This window comes from Manis pentadactyla, chromosome 4 (genome assembly GCF_030020395.1).
Source record: "Manis pentadactyla isolate mManPen7 chromosome 4, mManPen7.hap1, whole genome shotgun sequence".
NCBI classification, from domain to species: Eukaryota; Metazoa; Chordata; class Mammalia; order Pholidota; family Manidae; genus Manis; species Manis pentadactyla.
The window spans coordinates 179,277,327-179,297,620 of NC_080022.1; the positions used below are offsets into that span (position 1 = coordinate 179,277,327).

A 20,294-nucleotide genomic window follows, 5' to 3' on the forward strand; every position below is an offset into this window, starting at 1 on the left:
GACACGTTGCCCCAGGTGCGCTGGCTAGAAGGAAAGCCTGCTTCTGATGAGGCCCAATGGCTACATCAGCATTTGTTGCATGCAGGGCAAAAGACCATGTGGGCTGTAGCCCATTGGTGGGGCTTGCTGTTGACCTTTGGAGAAGTCAGCCTAGGATGGGAGCATGAGAGTCCCCAGAAAGAAGGCATTAGTTCAGGTGTCTGGGATCCCCATGGATTGCTCCTTGCCACGTGGACATTTTAAAAGGGATTATGCAGGGCTGCATAGGAGGGTGAGTGGGCCAAGAGTGAGCTCCTGTCTCTGGGATCAATCACAGCCCAACATCAGGGTGAGCAAAGTCTGACTCCAAACCCCTTAGACTTCTATTGTTGAATAATCTTGATTAGTATAAATTAGTTCATTTAGCTACCCTGATGCTTACTTTCTTCTTTACTCCCGGATTCATGTATGTTCTTTAGCTCAAATCTGAATAAAAAGTCACAACATTATGGACTTGTTACAAATTTCGTAGTTCGCTTCTAACTGTAAAGATCCTGCTTTTTCTCCTGTCATGCTGATGTTCATGTCAGAAGAAAACTCACATGTCCACTATGAGTGCGAAAGACTGTTTACTACAAACTATTCTCAACTGCAAAAAATGTGGATTTGCGATAATACCTGTGTAAGGAAAAGTATATACTACTCAATCTGATTCAACACATTATATCCAAAGAATAAAAGATAAAGGAAAGCATGTTATGTTTCAAAAATATAAGTCTGAGAGTGAGGCAGAAACAATAAAGACACGTTCCTAATGATGAAAAAGAATCAAAGTTAGAGAAAGTGTATCCCAAATGCCTACAATAACATCAAATATATTCTCATGTATGTGTCTCATGCATGGGTATCTATCTATATATGCAACTCAGCCTTGCAAATGCATCCACAAGATTTACTTAAGTTCCTCCTAGCAAATTTCCAGCTTATTCACACACTCCTGCTTTTTGTCTTAACATGATAAAATATTGCAAAATTTTAAAAAATGAATTAACCCAGCCATTTTTTCCTCTGTGGAATATAAATCAGCAACTATTCATAAACATTAAATTAATTATTATCAAAATACTTTCTCCAGAGGTGTTTGGCATTTTATATATGGAAATATTATTTGTCCTTGCATAATACAAACACCATAGAAAAAATAAAGATGAATTTACTTTTGGGAAAGTAATCTAGAAACTTGGTGTATTACTTCTCATTATTTTCAGGAACACTGTTCATATTTCTTCCTGATCTCTGCATTATGGTTGAACTGGTTGAACTGCTTTGAAAAGTCCCACTGAGACTGCTATCTGGAGGGAGAATGTGATCACCATTCTCTTGGTCTGCAAACTCTGAATTTGCATGCTGACTTGGACAAACTGCTTTTTTATTGCCCTCCAGCCAGTTCCTATGGCAGAGAAGTGCCAGGGGTAGTTGGCTAGGTGTACCATATCATAAAGAGGTATATTACAGAGGGGATCTAATACTGTAAGTGTTCTCTTCTGGGCCTTGGAAGAAAGGCTGATTGCAGAATATAAAACACTATCTTTAAACAGTAAGAGAGTAAAAAGTTCAGTCAGAGAAGAGCTTGTTATCTCTACTCAGGAGTTCTGGACCTTCTTATTGACACATTGACAAAGGTAATCTAATCAGGTTTTGTACATTTAAATAAGCAACTTCTTGATTCTTTTCTGCTTCCCACATCACAACCTCTTTTCCTTCTCTCAGGAAATAGCACCATCTCCCACTCACGCAAGATAGAATACAGGAAATCTTGACTATTCCTCCCTCCCTCCCTGGACATCCTCCTCACATAAAATCCATCACTAAGTCTTATCTGTCAACTTCAGTTCCAGAGTGTATTCTAGCCCATTCGCTGTCATATCTGTTAGCACCATCCTGTGCCAAGCCTCTGCCCTCTCTTAGTTAGTAGTATTGCAATGGCTTCCTAATGAACTCTGCATCCACTGTTAATACCCTACATTGTACTCTCCACTCAGAGGCAAGAGTTATCTGTTTTTAAATGTGTCTCTGATGTTAACTCTCTCTCTCTCTCTCTCTCTCTCTCTCTCTCTGCACCCTCAAAGACCCCTCATTGCACTTAGTTTAAGATCCAAGTCAATTTCCCTATTTTACCAGGTCTCTCTATAAACATTCTAACCTGTTCCTAACTTGGGTCCATTTGCCTATGCTCTCCTCTTCGCCTGTCCATCTCTCCTCTGTTTTCAGCATCACTGCCTTCTTCTTGAATCCTCAGTTTAATTGTCATTCTCCAAAGAAGTTTTCTGATAAGCCACTCCATATTTCCTACCACATTTTCCCATTACTCAATCATATTACTCTATTGTTTTTTGCACAACACTTACCTTTATCCCAGGGTTTCTCAACCTCTACATCATTGGTATTTTGGGCTAAATAATTCTTTGGTAGGGGGAGCAACAGTGATGGAAATGAACTAAAGGGAGAGAGCACTGGAAATGAGAAGGCCAACAAGATGAGACCAGGTACTGAATGGACCATCTCTGCAGATATTGAAGTATCCAGGGATGGCATCAGGAGCTGTGGTGAAAGAAATCCTATGATTCAAGTGTCAATATATTTAGAGAATGAATTAGAGTCACAGGAGGTGGGTAGATGACAAGAATTAAGTGACTGACACTGTCTAATGATAAACTTTAAAGGAATTTGTGTTTCTGAGAAAGGAGAGGGGAAAATTGCTTAGAAGTGACATGGTGAAAAACAGAGAGAACCTACTTCATTTTGTAGCCCTGTCATACCCAAGGGGACAGGTGAAAAAAAAATTTACTATGTGAGAAGGCTGGAGGAGAAGCAGTACCTTCAGCGATGTGACAAGTTTCACTGGAACCAGGAAAGGTTAAGGGTAAAGATTTTGCTGAAGATCAACCACGTATTGGATGGAAAATGTAGGCAGCTTCTCATGTTCCCTCAACTGTCTCCTTTTCTGTTATTCTTTTTAAAGCAGTTTATTGAGCTATAATTCACACACCATACAATTCAGTCATTTATGTTGTACATTTCAAAGGTCTTTGGTATATCCAAGGAGTTAAGCACCAATCATGACAATCTAGTTTTAGAACATTTTTATGACACTAAATAGAAATTCTGAACCCATCAGCAGTCCCTCTCTGCCCCCTAGCCCTAGGCAAACACCAATTTCTCTTTCTAAAGATTTTACTGATTTTGAATATTTCATATAAATGGGGTCATTCAATATGTGGTCTTTTGTGACTGGCTTTTTTCATTGAGAATAATGTTCTCAAGGTTCATCTATGTTATGGCATGTATCTTCATTCCTTTTTTTGGCTGAACAATATTCCATTGTACTGATAAACCACATTGAATTTACTCATTCATCAGTTGGTGGACATTTGCATTGTTTCTCCTTTGTGGCCCTTATGAATAATGCCACTATGAACATTTGTGCACAGGTGTTTGGACATATGTTTTCATTTCTCTTGGGTAGATACTTAGGAGTCGGATTGCTGGGTCATATCGTAACTATACTTAACACCGTATGCCAAAGCAACTGCACCATTTAACATTCTTACCAGCAATGTATGAGTATTCGAGTTTCTCCACATTTTCAGCAACATTTGTTATTATCTGTCTGTGGTTTTTGCCATCCTAGTAGGAATGATGTAGTATTACATTGTGGTCTTGATTTGCATTTTCCTAATGATCAGTGATAACTGAATATCTTATGTGATTATTGGCGATCTGTACAACTTCTTTGGGGAGATGTTTATTTAGATCCTAATCTGGATGCCTTTTATTTCCTTTCCCTGCCTAATAACCCTGGCTAACAATGTTGAATAGAAATGGTAAGAGCAGATATATTTATCTTTTTTCTGGTTTTAGGGGAAAACATTCAGTCTTTCACCCAAAAAACATGTAGCCATGTTTTTTTTTTTTAAAATAGATATCCCTTTATCAGGTTAAGTAAATTCTCTTCTATTTTCAGTTTGTTGAGCATTTTTATCATGAAAGGTTGCTGGATTTTTGTCCGGTGCTTTTTCTGTGTCAATTGAGAGGATCCTGTAGCTTTTATTTTTTATTCTATTGGCATGATGTATTATGTTCAACTGATTTTTGGATATTAAGCCAAGCTTGCATTCTTGGGAGAGATCCCACTTGGCCACAGTGTATAATCTATTTCATATGTTGCCAGATTATTTTTGATAGTATGTCGTAGAGGATTTTTGCATCTATATACATAGGGGATATTGGTTGTAGTGTTCTTTTCTTGTGACTTCTTTGTTCAGGTTTGGTATCAGGGTAATACTGATCTTATAGAATGATTTGGGAAGTATTTCCTCTGCTTCTATTTTATGGAAAAATTTGATATTAATTGAAGAACTAGTATTAAATAATTGGTATTTATTCTTATTTAAGTATACAGTAGCATTTATCATTTGGTCCTTTTTTTAAAGGAAATACTTAAATTACTAATTCAATTTCTTTACTTATTACATAGGCCTATTCAAATTTTCTATTTCTTCTGCAGTTTCACCAATTTGTGAACTTAGTATGAACTTTTCCATTTCACTTCAGTTATCTGATTTGTAGGCATCCCATTGCTCACTCCCTTGTAATCATTTTTATTCCTGTAATGATGTAGCACTGTCCCTCCTGCCTCCTTCTTTAAAAAGCCACTACCTCCTCTCGGGAGCACTACCACCTCCACATTTGCTGGTGTTCTCGCAGAGCTTCCCCAGATGAATTAGTCCCTGCGATGGCCCTAGGTCTATTGGTCTTCATGCTGCATATGCCGAGCCTTATCTTCCTTGGGATGGCCTTCAATTTCTGATTTATTTTAAACAATGCATCATCAGTCATGGATCCATCTTTCTGAGTGGATAATGAGAGGCTGGACACAATTTTAAGAATGCATCACAGTTAATTCCCTGTGGGGCGAAACTTATACAAAAGTAGGAACAGGATATTGCTTGGATGATAAATTTCCTTTTCTTTCTCTCTTCCATGGGCTACCTCAAGCATCTTCTGCGGCTAGAGAAAGCCCATGTGGTGAGTGAACATACCAGTTCAGCAACCTACTTCTTCCTTTACAGATCATGATGGAGCTGCGGTCAGCATGTCAACACACACAAGACACTGGGCTGTGCCTTTCATTTTGCCTTCTTCTCCTTCCTCATGCTCACGGCCCCAGGCTTGTACCTTCCAAATTAAGTTTAATAGCACCTCAGGCTCTGCTTTCTGTGGTTGCAGATGAGGTTTATCTACAGAGGTACGTTTTTACGTTTTTAAGAAGTGGAGATCCAGTTGGATCTAAGAATCAGAAAGCAGTATGTGGATGAGAGTTCTAATGGTGATGGATGACCTGGGAACCTGGGACTTTGGATGATAATTTTGGTAAACAAGAACTTGACGTGGTTAATTCTGAGGAGTTTTATTCTGTTTTCAGTGGGATATGTAGTCAGTTTTATTTACTGTCTCTGAGTAGATGGTCTCTTAGGTGTCTTAGAGTAAGTTATATGGTAGCAGCTGGTTTGGCCTGGAGCACACGAACACCCCAGGGGCATTCCTAAGATCCGCTGTGGTCTAGACCTTCCTTCGGCTGGAAGTGGAACATATTTTCAGGTCATAGTTTCTTTGTCCTATTGCTCAGTGTTCACAAACCTAGCACATGTTTAGCTGAGCTTTAAGAATATCATCTTCTGATTGGTAACATAGAATGCCTATTCTCTACAGTGTTGGGAAAGGTTTTAAATTTAATTAGTAGATACAAAATTTAATTAAAATCCTGGTAGAGAAAAAAGCACCTGTGAGGAATTTTTTAAAAGGAATTTGGAGCCTATTTTTTTCCAGACTAAAACAACATGAGCTATTCTCTTGTGTATCTTGAATCCCCAAGTATATTACTTCTACAATATATTGAGGAATGTAAGTGAAATCCACATCCACACTGTTCTCTTGCATTCGGTAAGCTTGGTAAGTGATTTTTCTCTGTCTAAGCTCAGCTTCACCAATGGAAGAGTGGTGGCTTTGAGGTGCAGTGTGTATAACACCAATGCTTACAACATTAGTGGCAATTTGGCTCATTGCAAGGAACACACTTGCTCTGCTACTAATATATGATAAGTGAACTGTCCTAGGTTATATTCAACACGTTCACTTGTATCAGTTCATGTTTTTCTCAGGAAAATCAAGTGAGTCAGTAGGACCAGTATTAATGTAAAACAAGAAATCTTGGGCCCTTCACTCAAGGTGTCATATGAGGATTCTCATGTGCTGAGGGCAGTGCTTTATTTCCATAAGCTAAGAGGATACAAGACACAGCTAGAATCCAAGTAAAGGCCCCTCACACAATTTCCTTCCAATGTTTGATTAGCTTGTGTATTAGCCTGCTTGGGCTGCCATAACAAAATACAGGCTGGGTGGCTTAAACTGCAGACATGTATTTTCTTACCGTTCTGGAGGCGAAAAGTCCAAGATCAAGGTGCCAAGAAATTCAGTTTCTGGTGAGGTCTCTCTTCCTGGTTTGCAGACAGCCACCTTCTTGCATGTCTTCCTCACATGATCTTTCCCCTGTTAGTGCACAGAGAGATAGGTGTCTCCTCTTCTTAGAAAGACACTCATGTTATTGGATTGAGGTCCCACCCTTACGACCTCACTTAACCTTAATTATCTCCTTAAAGGCCCTACCTCCAAACACAGCCACACTGGAATTTAAGGCTTCAACATAAGAATTGGGGTGAACACAATCCAGCCCCTAACAGCAAGCAATAATAATCATATCAACAACAACAACAACAATACAAACTCACCTAAATAAGAGTATACAAGCATATTACATTGATTTTAAGGTGTTATAGGGTCACCAGTTGGATAGGTCATAACATACATAAGCATGAGAAATTAAGATCTATGAAGTTGTAGCACTTTGTGTAAGGGTAGACCCTTGTGTCATAAGAAAACATATAAAATCAGAAATATGTTTCAAAATTGCATGTAAAATAATGTGTTTGAAAACTCTTATCAACTTGATCTTTCAAAAATTTTACTGAAGTTAAGAGATTTCAAATTTCCTTCATAGTCACAACAAAGCATGGACTTACAGTCTAACATTTGAAAAATAACCAAAAAGGAAAATCAGTGAATTAAGAGTAAGAAAAAAAACTGAATGACAGAGAGCAAATACTATACTGTGGCATAATCAATTAGCGCCTTTTCCTCTAAAATCAGCATTAGGTCTTTGTACTTCCTAACTCACAAAGATAAGAAAAGATCCAATATTTTGAAGTCCAGAGAAAGAAAATAAAATAATCTCTGTATAATCTTCAGAAGCATCAACAATTCTATAATAAATGAGTTTTTAAATTTACTACTGTATGAAATGTGGGATTTAGCTGCAGAGACAGAAAGTGTGTGGCCTGGCTACATCAAGTTCTTACTGACCTTACTCTGTAGTCCCACTTACGCTTACTTATATTTACTCTGGAGTAATAATATTGACAAAAACGAAGACAAGAGTTTCCAGAGTATTTTGTGCCATATCTGAGGTAAAGTATATTAATGACATAAAAAACTGTCTTAAAAAGTCACAAGCTTAAGGAGAAACATGGGGTATTTGGGGGTTCAAGGCTCTTCCTGTGGGAGGAGCTTCCATTTCACTGAGAGATCAGTTTTCTCATCAAAGTCCTCCAGCTCCTGCTCTTTGGAGAGCTCCAGAAAAACCTGTAAGGGAGGAAAAAATGAAGAGAAAGAGATCTCACACTGCCTCCTGTAGCTCCAAAAGAGTGAAGAGTGTATGCACATATTGTAATTTATATCCATGGATGACATAAAATCACTAAAACTGACCCACTTGCTCCAGGGCGGACTGCGAGAGGCTGTACTCCTCCAGGTCGAAGCTCTGTTTAACTGCAGGAGGATGGATGCACATTGAGGATTCATTTATTTTTTACTCAGAGTTTTATCAAGTCACGTACAAAAAATACATGCAAATGAACTTAAATATAAAAGATATGGCAATAAATATTTTTGAACTAAATGTGGGAGTACAAATTTACCATTTAGCCCTATAACAGGATAGAAATATTTTCTCATTGTCTTGGACTTTGGGCAGAGGTACAAGACTGGAAAACGGTATACGAGGTTCCGGACCACCTGTGCAGGACAAGCTAAGGGACGGTTCCCTCTGTGCTGGACGACTGCCACATGCCCCTATACACCTGCCCTCACTCTTCTCTATGCTGCTCAGAGGCTCCTTCCATGGGTTCCAGTTGCAGACCAAGAGAGGGGACAGAGGAGAGGGAGGTCCAGGCCTTTGTACCTTCACTCCTTCCCTAACATCAACTGTGACTTTGAAGGTCACTGCTTCTCTCAAGGTGACAAATTCTACATGACTCCACCCCCAGGGGCCAGTCACTGCTTCCTTTCTGAGTCCATTTTCACCTAAGGATGGCAACACTTCTGCCATTTCTAGTCTTGGGTAATTGCACTGTTCCTCGTACTTTTGCAGATAGTCCCTTTATAAACACAACTTCCTTGAATTATCCTCTTTTGAGTTTACCATTTATCACCTATGTAGACTGTGACTGAGACCCCACATGTGCAGATACATAAGAGGAGGAAAATAATGAGTAGAAAGGTGAAACTGGAAAGCTGAGATTTTTCCCGGACAGTCAATCAGATTCTCGTGGCATTTCCTTTCTCCCCTCCCAGGACAGAGCGCATGGTGAGGTTGGTCTGCAGTCTGGGGACATGAAGACAGGCCCTTGGCTCAGATCTGGGAACATGTCCAGAAGAAATGCTGTGGTTGGCTCCTGGCCCTGCATTTGAAGAGTCTGGAGAAGCGAAGGTGCTGTGTTGAGGGGAGGTTCCCCAAGAAGATCTGGGAGCATAAAGGGATTCCAAGAAGAGGCTTCAAGAGACTTAAAGTCCAAGAGGAGGAGGCATCGCCCTCCCCCGGGGTGGAAGCTATGGTTGGAGGTTGCAGGCAGAAGGGGAGAGGGAGTCTTACCAAGACACTCACAAAAGCAAGGGCCAGCAATGGTTCATCTCTCTATAGAAGGCCCAGGTCTAATGCTCGAGTCAGCTTTGCTGCCACATTATCTCTTCCTCCATCCCCTTATGTTCCACCCTGGAGAGGCCCAAAACGTCAGCTTAGGAGTAGAGGAGGGATAGGGTCAGAAGAGAGACAAAACTGACGATTCCACCTTCCCAGCTTCAAGTCTCCAAGTCTGAAGCACCTTTGACTGGGAGGGGGCATGTGGGGCTACATTTTGGGGCAGCTTGTATTACCCAAAAAGTGGTATGGAAGAATGCGTCTATTCAGCAAGGCAAAGGAATGGTCACGGGCATGCCCATTGCTTGCACACTGCCGGGCCCAGCTCACGCAATAAATGCAGTACAGCTGAGAAGGTAACCGGGTCTAACAACATTTGGAGAAAGAAATGTGCTCATGTTCCCATATTTTGTACTTTGTGTCACCTTCACATAATGGGGCAGGAAACAGTGATAAAAAGTTGTTTTCTTCCCACCTCAATGAGAACTTCAGTTTTAACAAACCAAATACAACAGAAGGAATTTGAGGTGGGAGGGACCATTTTTGAAAGCAGGAACATTAGAAGGCTCTTCAGAAAAGGCTCCATTGTGCTCTCAGGAGGCAGCCTTCCTAGAATATCTCCCTCCCTGGTCTAATTAGTTATAAACCCTTCCTGTTGATTGGAGCCTGTTGTGGGAATCTTTTCCACTGACATGATGCAAATTAGTCCTTAGGCCAAAAGGCCAGTGTGAAAAATGGCCACATGGATTTTACAGCAAAGTTGAGCAGATGAATGAGAAAGAGAAAAGAAAAGCTATTTGGGGTGATCCTAACCTTGCCTCGAGGAGACTCTCTTCTCTAATTAGGATTCCTGGAGCTTCTAGTGATAGGTGATAAGCAATAACATACAGATCAAGAAGAGGGGTTCAGCTTATGAGATTTCATATACGGGTATGACAGGCAAAAACTGAGTCCATGATAGATCAATTCAGTATGTAAAGGTCAAAATCCAAGCATCTAGGAAAATGGTGTGGCATAGCCCACCTCAACAGACAGGAACCTCCTTATCAGCATCTAATGCTATCTAAAGAGAAGCGAGGGAGAAAAGCAAATGTAAATCTTGGTATGAATTTGTGGACACTCAAACCCTAAATGTGGGGAGTCCTCCATCTAGAGCCTTGCTCCATGGGGCAGGATTTCTCAGCCTGGGCTTTAACGATGTTTTGGTCCCACCATTCTGTGTTATGACCTGTGCACTGAAGGGTGCTGTGTCATCCCTGGCCTTGACCTACAAGGTACCAGTTTCACCCCCCACCTCCACTCTATCTTGACAACCAAAACTACCCACAGACATTGCCAAATCACTCCTGGCTGAGAGCTGCTGGATTAAAAGTCCTAAATTATTTATAGTATAATACCCAGTTAAATGTTCACATACTTAGTATACTGGTTTTATGCAAGATTTGAATTTATCTGTTTCCCAGGCTCATCTCTAAACGGTCACATTTACCAATCTTTAGTTTGAAGAAGGCCTGAGACAAGGGTCTCACGTCCTCCACAGGCAACTTGTAGACCATCAGGGAGGAGTACCTGTGAGGAAAAGAGGGTGGAGCCGAACTGCTGGTGCCCAGAGCTCAGCCCCTGGTGGGTGCAGGTCTAAAGAGGAGCGACAGTCTTGCCCACAGCTTGTTTAAAGGTGTGTGTCCGTGTAGTGCTGGGGACAGTGGTGGTGCAAAGGCTCTTCGACCAACAGGTGACTTTACTAAAGCAGCAACCCGAGAAGGAAAGCTCTCGTGGAAAGGCCCTGCTTAGTCTAGGGGGAATGGGAGACAAAGAGGAGGAAGCCAACTCTGCCTTTGCCTCTGGAAGGAAAGCAGCAGGATTACCATCGCCCTTATTAATTAGTGAGAAGAGACTAGCATTTAAATAAAAAGAACTAGGTTCACCTCCTGAGTTACTGGCATAATTTACCGAGCCTCTAACCTATCTGAGCCTCACAGGCCATTACTGATAACAATAAAAGTGCTAAGAGACACCATTCACCGTGCTCTGACCAATGCCTGGTCCAGGGCTTTATGCCGGTGATCACCCATTTAATGGGAATGGTTTTGCCCTCTAGAAGGGACCCCTGAGACGGCCGAGGTACTGCACATATCAGCACCGGGCACTTGGCAGAGCTGTCCGGAATGCCCTCCCTGACGAGAATCCACTTCCAAATCAGCCCTCTGGCGTCTCATTTCCCTCCTGTGGTATCCCTTGGAACTGGGCCCTTCACCAGTAATTAAAGTACTCACAACTACCATAAACTTTAAAAACAAAGGAATGAGAAGATAAAGCTTTTATTTCTAATCAACACAAGGGAAAAACAAAGACAACACCTCTGTTTACCTCTCCTGGCACGCAGCCTGGGGGAACAGGAACAGCCTCAGCATTTCCCCGTGGAGCGACTCCACTTGGGCAGGGCGCTTCACCTTCATCTCCAGCAGGTAACCTTTGCCAAATTTGCTTTTCAGATATTGGATGGAACCGATACACCCGGAGGTAGGAGAGTGAGATGAAGCAAGAAAAGGGAGAGAGAATCTACTGGAGGCAATTTTCAGCCTCTGGAGGTGAGGGGCGTGGCCATGTAAAACCGGAGCAGCCAGCTGCTCACAGTGATAACCAAGTGCTGTGCAATTCCTTTGTTCAGGGCGTACCTGGGGGGCAAAGGGTGGGCTTGGATGGGCACTCACCTCAGCCTTCCAGACACCAGGATGGCCACGCAGTCACACATGGCCTCAGCCTCTGCCATGTAATGAGTGGTCAGGAGGGTGCCCTTCTCCATGTTTCTGAAGGTGGCCTGCATTGCCTGCTAAAGTAAGGTTGAAGGAAATGTTAACTAGTAGGGATGCTCAGGTAGCATGAAAAAACTTAAGGAAGTTTCCATTGGCACCTATGAAACAACTAGTGAATTCAGATTAGACAAAGAAAGGATTTTTGGAGGGACAGGCATGGAAATAGCCAAACTATTGGTCAGGGTATATAATAAAGAACACAGCTTTGGCTGAATGTAGAGAATGAATGATACTGGGCAGAAGGTTGTTTAAAAAAATGCTGAATTTCAAGACTATTTCTGAGAAGGCAGTGGGAACAAAGATAAGAAATGAGAATTTTAAAGCATGATGATAATCATATATACCCTAAAGTACAAAGTGACAGAATATGCCTAAAATAATTAAAGAATACTCCTAAAGTAATCAAAGAATATATTAAAGACTTGGAATTTTTTTCTCTCTAAAAGAAAGTGTATCAGGCGCTATTACAGAAATTTAAAACTTAAAAAAATGGGGCATGCATACCCAGAAGACATACGATGAAAACGAAATTCTTAGAGTAAGTATTAAGTAGTCAGAATTATCTTTTTCTCCTTAAAAACTGACTGTGATATGACATCAGATTTTTTTTCCTTTAATACTGCTATTCCTGGTAACGTGGGTGTCTTCCACCTTGTGGACAATAATTTTGAAGGTCAACTGTTACAGAATCCTGTATGAATAAATATATCCAGAAATACATTCAGTTAGGGTTACTCGTGACATCCCCTCACCACGTCTGCTGCCGCCCCTCGGGGTCTATGCTCATGGATGGCTTGTCCAGGAGAACCACCGACAGGTTTCCCAGGTTGCTCAGTGCAAAGCACAGCTGGAAGGAGAGGAACAGCGTCTGGCACGGACCTGTGGGGTGCGCAGAGTAACACCCAGGCCCGCCCATACCTTCCTCTTTATTCCCTCCAATAAGGCCTTCATGGGAAGCTTCAGCTGGTCCTGCAGCTTGAGCGCATCCACCAAGCTGATGGAAACAGTGAGTCAACCACATGAGCCCCGCACCAGGGGAATATGTGTGGGAGAATGGACAAACCAGAGCAAACACTATAGGGAGACATTTTCTGAAGGGTATTCAGAGTGATCATAAAACTGAGACTACTTAGATACTTTATGAACCTTTCAGGGTAGTTCAAAGGCATATTTTCAATAACTTCTTTCCATATTAAGAATAATCAATAACCTTTTCTCTGTGGGCTTGAAGTGAGAGAAAGCAAACCTGAACTGGGTTCTAGATGACCCAGTCTTCTCCCACAAGCATGGAGTCATCAGTGCGAGCCCCTCTTCCTTAGCTTTGTGTGAGCATCCTCACCACCACCCTCCCAGGGGAGTCCAGGTGTGGCTCACCCCAGGTACCGTGCGATGGCGGCTGTGGCAGCTGCCTTCCTCAGCCCCTTCACGGTGGTGAACACCTCCAGGTGCACCTGCACGGGCAGGCTGGGCCACAGCGTGTTCTCCTGAGGACAGCAGCCCAGGAACCCGAGAGCATCCCCTCCGTGGCTCCCATTCAAAATCACCTACAAGAGGAGTTCATTCTCACCTTCAGTCCAAAGTTGTGCATGCGTGTGCCTGCGCACACGAGTGTGTATTTCCGTGATGTCCTCAGGTTACACACATGCCTGCCAAGAGTGCAGAAATAAACAAGTAGACAGTGAGCTCTGGGAAAAAGAGGACAAAGATTCAGTACATCAAAAGGCAGCTATTCCAGTTGTTACGACCCTCCACCAAGCTAGCTTTATTACCAAGTCTGTCACCACAGTTGAACTCAAGGTCGCTTCTGGGTTGTCTGTCGTTTGACTCCATTCATGGATCCAAACATTGAAAGGGTTAAATACTCGTTGAGGATTCTATTTACCCCATGTTAAAATAGTGATAACTATAGGATCTGTTCCACCAGTTTATTGTGAGGAAAACAAGCCTAGGGTTCTCAGGGTCAATGTTCCTCACAGTGGGCTTTGGTAATGTTGAGACATTTTTGGTTGTCACAGTTGGGGTGCTACTGGAAGCTAGTGAATGGAGGCCAGGGGGACTGCTATAGGGATCCTATGATGCACAGGACAATCCCTCCCGATAAGAATGTCACCAGGGCCGAACTTGAGAAATCCTGAGCTAAGGTCATAAGCAAGAAGCCCTTGGCATGAGTCTGGCACATAGGCACCAATAAACACATGGCAGCATTTATTATTTATTATTGTATAGCATTTATGTGCTATACAATAAAATAACAGGTAATGTGTACCAGTGCTTGCTTTGGGCCAGAATCTATACATTTTATATATTTTAAATTAATTTATTCTTAGAAAATCCCTCTATGACTTAGGCATTAGTTTTATCACCTGTTTCACATGTGAGAAAACTCACATGTACATAGATTTAGAAACTTGCAGAAGGCCCACAAGGTAAACCTGGGGTTGCAAACTGGGATCTAGCTTCTGAATCCAAGCCCTTGAACATGATGCTATATTGTCTCTTCCTAATACAAAGGAGGAGAGAACTAGTGAATGTGGCCTCAACAGAGCATCCAGTCTAGACAAAAACAGAAAATAAATAAGTAAACACATTATGTGAATGAATTATAGCCACGGCACATGCTTTCAAGGAAATAGATGTGCTAAAGAATAAAGGGAGGATCCAATTTAGCTCCTCATGCAGCCAGGGATAGGCCTTTGGGGGAGGTAAATTTTAAGGTAATGAGAGGGGATAACCAAGCATATGAAAAGCCAAAATAAGGGCACCGTAGCCATGGGAAAACCAAAAGCAAAGATCCTATAGTGGGAAGGTGATCAAAGGCCAATGTGCAAGGGATGCAGGGTGAAAGGTGGTGGGCAACCCTGATCTTGCAGGGACATGGTAAAGACTTTGGATCAGTTCTAACAAGGATTCTAAGCAAGGTGCTGATTTTACTTCATTTGTGTTTTTTAAGGATTGCTCTGGCTGCTGTGTGAGGCCTGAGTAGAAAGGGAGAGAAGATTTAGGAAACCTCTGCAGCAGTCAAACACCATGAACACCTGCACCTGCTCTAACAGTAACCTGTCAAATGTCAGTAGCATCTCTTCAAAGTTGTTCTTTGGACCTCTGTCTATCATTTTGTCCAACTTGGCCTAGACATACTGCTAAGCAATATCATATTCTACTAGTTTCTGCTTTGGAATTTAGATAATTATTATTATTTTTCTCTAACCTATGACCTCTATTTTCTGAATAAATCCTGGATCTTGGCAATTCAATTCAACAAGTTTTCAGGATACATAAGCTAAAAAAACAAAGATCTCTAACCATGAATAAAGTTCATGTTTAGTTTAACTTACCAAAATACTTCCTTATAATGCCTCTATTGTTCATTCAATAAAAGACATGGTATAGATAACATGTAGCCCTTTTAAGCACCTAACTATTTTTGGAATTAAGGAAAGAAAGCTTAAATGAATCCTTCTCATTCAATGCATAAATCACATTGATTAATAAGAAAGGATCATTATGCATTTTTAAGATTGTCATCAATATTACTGTTAATGTTCTAGGCAGCATTAATGACCATATTTCTGTATGTTTTACTGACCTGAGCTGCTGTTGGATTTGTGTCTCTGGTTATCATCTTAAAAATTGTACTTTTACCAGCTCCGTTATGCCCTAAGAGACCTATAACTTCACCTGAAAGAAATAGATAAGCTCAGATTTATAACTTCAAAAAATTACAGTAAAAAATAAAAACAAAGACCTTTTGAGGCTCACTATGTGATAAGCTCTAGGTCAAAAGCACTAACACATCATTTCACTTATTCTACACACATACACACACACCTGAACATTATTACTAACTTCATTTTACAGGCAAAGAAACAGAGATGCAATGAGAAGGAATAATTTGCCCAAGGACATACAGCCCATGAGATGCTGAGCTGGAATTGAAACAAATTTTGATTCCAAAGCCTACTGCATTTAACTGACCCTTCCACAAAATGTGCTGTTTGTGAGAATGAAGAATGCACTGTTTATGCCCCAGTGAGTACTCTTCTGTGCAGTATTCCCCATCATGAAATAAACTGTATTGCTTAGAAAGCTGTACCATCCTTCTTTATAGAAAGACGGCCTCCTTTTTGGTTGTTGTTCTTTTCTGTTTGCTTGTTTTAACAGAACAGACATGACAGTCTTCTTATGCAAAGAAAGAACATTGCTGGAATTATAACTGAGGCTTTTAAGTAAGATTGAGATCAGCCTCAGTTGACTGCCTTTCATGCTTATAAGTGTACAGCCCCAGAACTGGACAGTATTCTTCCCTTCAAAAGATCTCATGTTTAGAGGTCTGATCCCTTTGCTACCAGAACTACTGTTTCCAAACTTTTTTAACACAGAAAGAGACGTTTCTTGTGACCACTTTTTTCTTCCTCTTGGCAAAGCAATTTTTCCTTTTGCCTGCATATTCCTTCCATAGACAGCTGGCAATGATGACTGGTTTCTGCAGACAAGCAAATAACAACGGGACTTTATTGTCACCTTGAAATGATTTAGTACTCCATACTCCCTTTAACCAAAATCTTACCTGTATAGAATCATGACTCAAACTAGTCCTTTCCAGGAACTGCCATTTTCAAGTGAGCTCTCCCAATCCCTATTCCCACAGGATACACTTGCATTTGCACCATGTGATTTGTGGTGGCCCTTCCTCAGAATACAGGAATACACACATCTACCAAACCCACAGTATTGTTAACATCATTCACAGACACACATGTGCACACACACACACACACACACACACCCCTCCAATGAACTCTGTCTTCTAAATTGCTTGCAGTAAGCTGTACTAGGTTAATAAAACTCACAAAGTCTTACTTAGGTTGTGTAATGTTTAGCTTTACTTACCAAAACTATGACCTTGGAAAATGAATTAACAAATCGATGTCTGTGTGTATATATGTGCATTTCCTTTGTTCTCTTATTGTTGTGGGTATGGCATATTCGCTGAAGTCAAGTAGTGACCTATATGTCTAAAGCTAAAAGAACCTCAGTGCTTTTTCCAAAAATTAAGAGTAAAAATTATAGCAGTGGCCCATTTCTCTGAGAAACAAAATTACCTGATGGACATTGTTAGTAGCTCGACCTCATCAGTGTCTGGAACAGTCAGAGCACTTGATGTCCTCATTCGGTCCACCTGAACATCTTCTTCCTCTCCTTCAGGTTCTTCTGGGTTTGGAAAATCATAACTGTTTCTTGGAGAAATTCTAAAGTCAGAAGAGTGTGATAATAACAGGTTTCCAGGTGAAAAACTTGTAGCACAAATAATTAAGTTTCTCTATATTGCTACCCAGGATTTGAACATATTAACTGTGAGCACAAATTCATCTCCAGTTTTCTGCTCTACACCATCTGCCTTGCTAACAACCTAGTTTCCATCAATAGGTCCAATGATTCTATTCTTATGTCATCCTTGCTTTTTGCCTACCTTTAATCTTCCTTGTTAGTCGTGACTTCTCTTTTAAAAAAAACAAAACAGTACACACTCTCTGGCAAGAGATCTTGGGGCAGCATTGTATGAGAAAGGACTCTAGGAACTGTAAATTTGACACAGGTATTTTGGAATTTGGAAGGCTTTGTGACAGCCATGGATCAGAGTGGAATCAGAGATGGGCCCCAGAAACTCCAGGACATATAATGGCCAGTAACTGAGCACTGTCACTTCTTAGGAGTATGTGTTAGAATCACTCTTTCCTGGCTACTCCCAGTCTATTCTATCCCTCATCATCCCCACCACTGATTACTGCTGCTGTCTCTCTCTCCATCATGCCATCCCAAATTACTGCTGTTGGCTGATTTCCTAAAACAGGGCCATCTATGTTCTACCAGCTACCCTAAAACTTGAAATTGATTCATATGTTGTGAGTTAGGCGAAGTTTTCAAAACACACCTAGCTTTGTTTCCCATTATGTAATCTGCAAAACTTTCCCAATGCTTCCCTATTCCAAGACCTTCCAATAAGTAGCTTCAATTTAATCTCCAATTATCCTCCCACACAAGCCTTCAAGTTCATTCCAGCTGCCTTCGCAAGTCTACAGGAAGGTGGCATTTATTTCAACTTTTGTCCTTTTGCTCAGACTACTCACCCTTTCTGGACTGACTACACTTATTCAATTGCTGATCTATATTTACCCATTATTTTAAAGATTTTACCGCTTATGTATATTTTCTTCTAGAATGTCAGTGGAATTATGGAATGCCTTCATTTTTCAGTGTCTTGTGTGCTAATGTGACTTTTCTCATTAGATTGTCAGCTCACTAAAGTACCATGAATTATAGTACTTTTATATACTACACCCTACCTTAAAAACAATCCTTTGCAGTACTTTTTACTTAGTTAATTTAGGCACATTAAAATGTCTTTAAACAATAAATATTAAAAGAACACACAAAATTCTATTTGAATTTTTTCAGCCTGAACACAGAGTTTTTTCTCATTGATTTCCTCCTAAAGTTCCTTTCCAGACATCATAGAACAAAAAGGAAAATGAGAAAATGAAGGTAAGTCTAAGGGGGAAAAAAGACAATGAAAATTAGAATCACCATATAAACAACAATTTCAATATTACAAGTGATTTAAGGAGTTTGATCATCTATAAAGAGAGATTTGATAACATTTTCACAAGATTGAAAGGCAAACTATTTAATATTCTATGAAACTTTCAGAGTTAGCTTCACTGCTCTTCAGAGAAACCATACAGACATAATAGCTGTAGTAAATGGGCTTCACTCACCATGTCAGATGATCATTATAAAGACAGTGGTCTAGATTTTAAAGCCTCTGTGTGTGTGTTTGCTTCACATGCCTAAATTTTTAAGCACCAAAATTAAAATTTTAACTTAACCCAAAGCATACCAACAATGTTCCTTCATTCAAGAGCACTTAAATGTCTTCTTACTATTAGCAATGCCAGGAACACAAGTTGATCCTCTGAAGTTCCTAAGTATTCCATAGTTTGAGAAATCTGTAAAATGAGGAAAAAGTGTGTTTGGATGAACCTTCATCTGCTCATGAATCTCATCTCACATGAGATAAATTTATGCCCACCAAATAATCTTGCCAGAATTCTACGTGATTCTCTCTTGTGCATCAGGACAATGTCCATTTCTGACTGTGCAGTGTGTCTTCCTTGCTTCCAGTGTCACCCAGTTACCTGTTAAGCTGTGTTTGGCTACAGGCACAGATGCTTTGATCAGTAACACTGTCAGTCAGCAGGATCTGCCCTGCAACAAGAACCTGGGTGGTGATGTTGGCAGGATTCATCAAAGTCATGGGCAAAATTTGTCTTAAGACAATCCCTCTCCTCTAACTTCCCTTGCCCTTTCTCACTGTGCTCCTTTTCCTTTCTTCTTCCTCAAGGGCCCTAGAACCATGACATTGGGCTGGCCCTTGCTGAATCCATTCCTGAGAATAATCATGACATCCCTCATGCTGCAGACAAAGCTCTCCACTTGGAGTGTTGCATGCATACACGTAAGTGCATGGTTTCCATCAGATTTACATTTTGAAACATCTCCCAACTCTTCAGTGAGTAAAGGACAAAGGGCCAGTTTTGTTTCTTGAGCTTTTTCTTTGAGCTATTTTAGTCTGATGTAGCCAATCTCTAACCATCACAGCCACCCACCATCTAAGAGAAAATGATTTTTTTCCATTGAATGAAATGCCAGGACCCTGACATTATTTCAAATGATCTTGTCCTAAGTGCCTTGCTCATCCATTTCCAATAACTGTCCCACATCCAAAATCAACTCCAGGTCCCCTAATCTTTGCCTTGCCTGCCACCACCTTTATTTTTTTAGCTTCCTTGCTCTAGTATCCTTACTCCATAATTTGGAGTCAGCGAACCTCCAACCCATCAACCCCACCACTTCTTCATTGTCCACAAACAACATCACTTCCTTGACTTCTTCATTCCCTAGCTGAGAATCCGTGGTCCATTGTTAGAATTATCTCCTTATATGAAGGTGCTGCTCCATTACCCATTTCTTTGTCAGTCTCATCTGGCAAAACACTAACCTGACTGAATCCAACTCTCCACCTGCCCTGAACTGCATCTAAGACTCTATCTGACTCTGATAAGAATAGTCAACTTTGCTGACTTCACTTGAAAAGTAGGGCAGGAGGTCCTCTATCGCTGCCTGACAGTAACACCGACCTACCCTCTGAAATGATTGCTCACACCTGTTCCTCTATCCTTAGAGTCCTGACACCCCTCTTCACCTCACTCTCACCTCTTTCTATGGGAAAGTGGGATCAAAATCATTGCATCTTTCTGCCATCAAAGCCACTGAACGATCTGTTTCTGTATTCATTTACTCTGGCTCTGATCTTGATCAATAGATGGAATCTTCCTGCTTTTATGGAAGGC

General features: G+C 40.9%; 1 protein-coding gene across 1 annotated transcript in view; it reads right to left on the reverse strand.

Moving 5' to 3' along the window:
- Positions 1–6,268: 6,268 nt before the first annotated feature.
- The window catches only part of LOC118919742 (ATP-binding cassette sub-family A member 9-like), a 48,909-nt gene continuing 34,883 nt past the window's right edge, over positions 6,269–20,294 (reverse strand). Inside the window, 14 exon segments of the mRNA XM_036899950.2 lie at positions 6,269–7,737; positions 7,868–7,923; positions 10,560–10,639; positions 11,438–11,585; positions 11,783–11,900; positions 12,626–12,730; positions 12,802–12,877; positions 13,267–13,427; positions 15,470–15,561; position 15,859; positions 16,250–16,366; positions 17,012–17,132; positions 18,341–18,432; positions 18,825–18,890. Coding sequence (XP_036755845.2) covers positions 7,639–7,737; positions 7,868–7,923; positions 10,560–10,639; positions 11,438–11,585; positions 11,783–11,900; positions 12,626–12,730; positions 12,802–12,877; positions 13,267–13,427; positions 15,470–15,561; position 15,859; positions 16,250–16,366; positions 17,012–17,132; positions 18,341–18,432; positions 18,825–18,890 — 1,332 coding nt within the window. The 3' untranslated portion in view covers positions 6,269–7,638.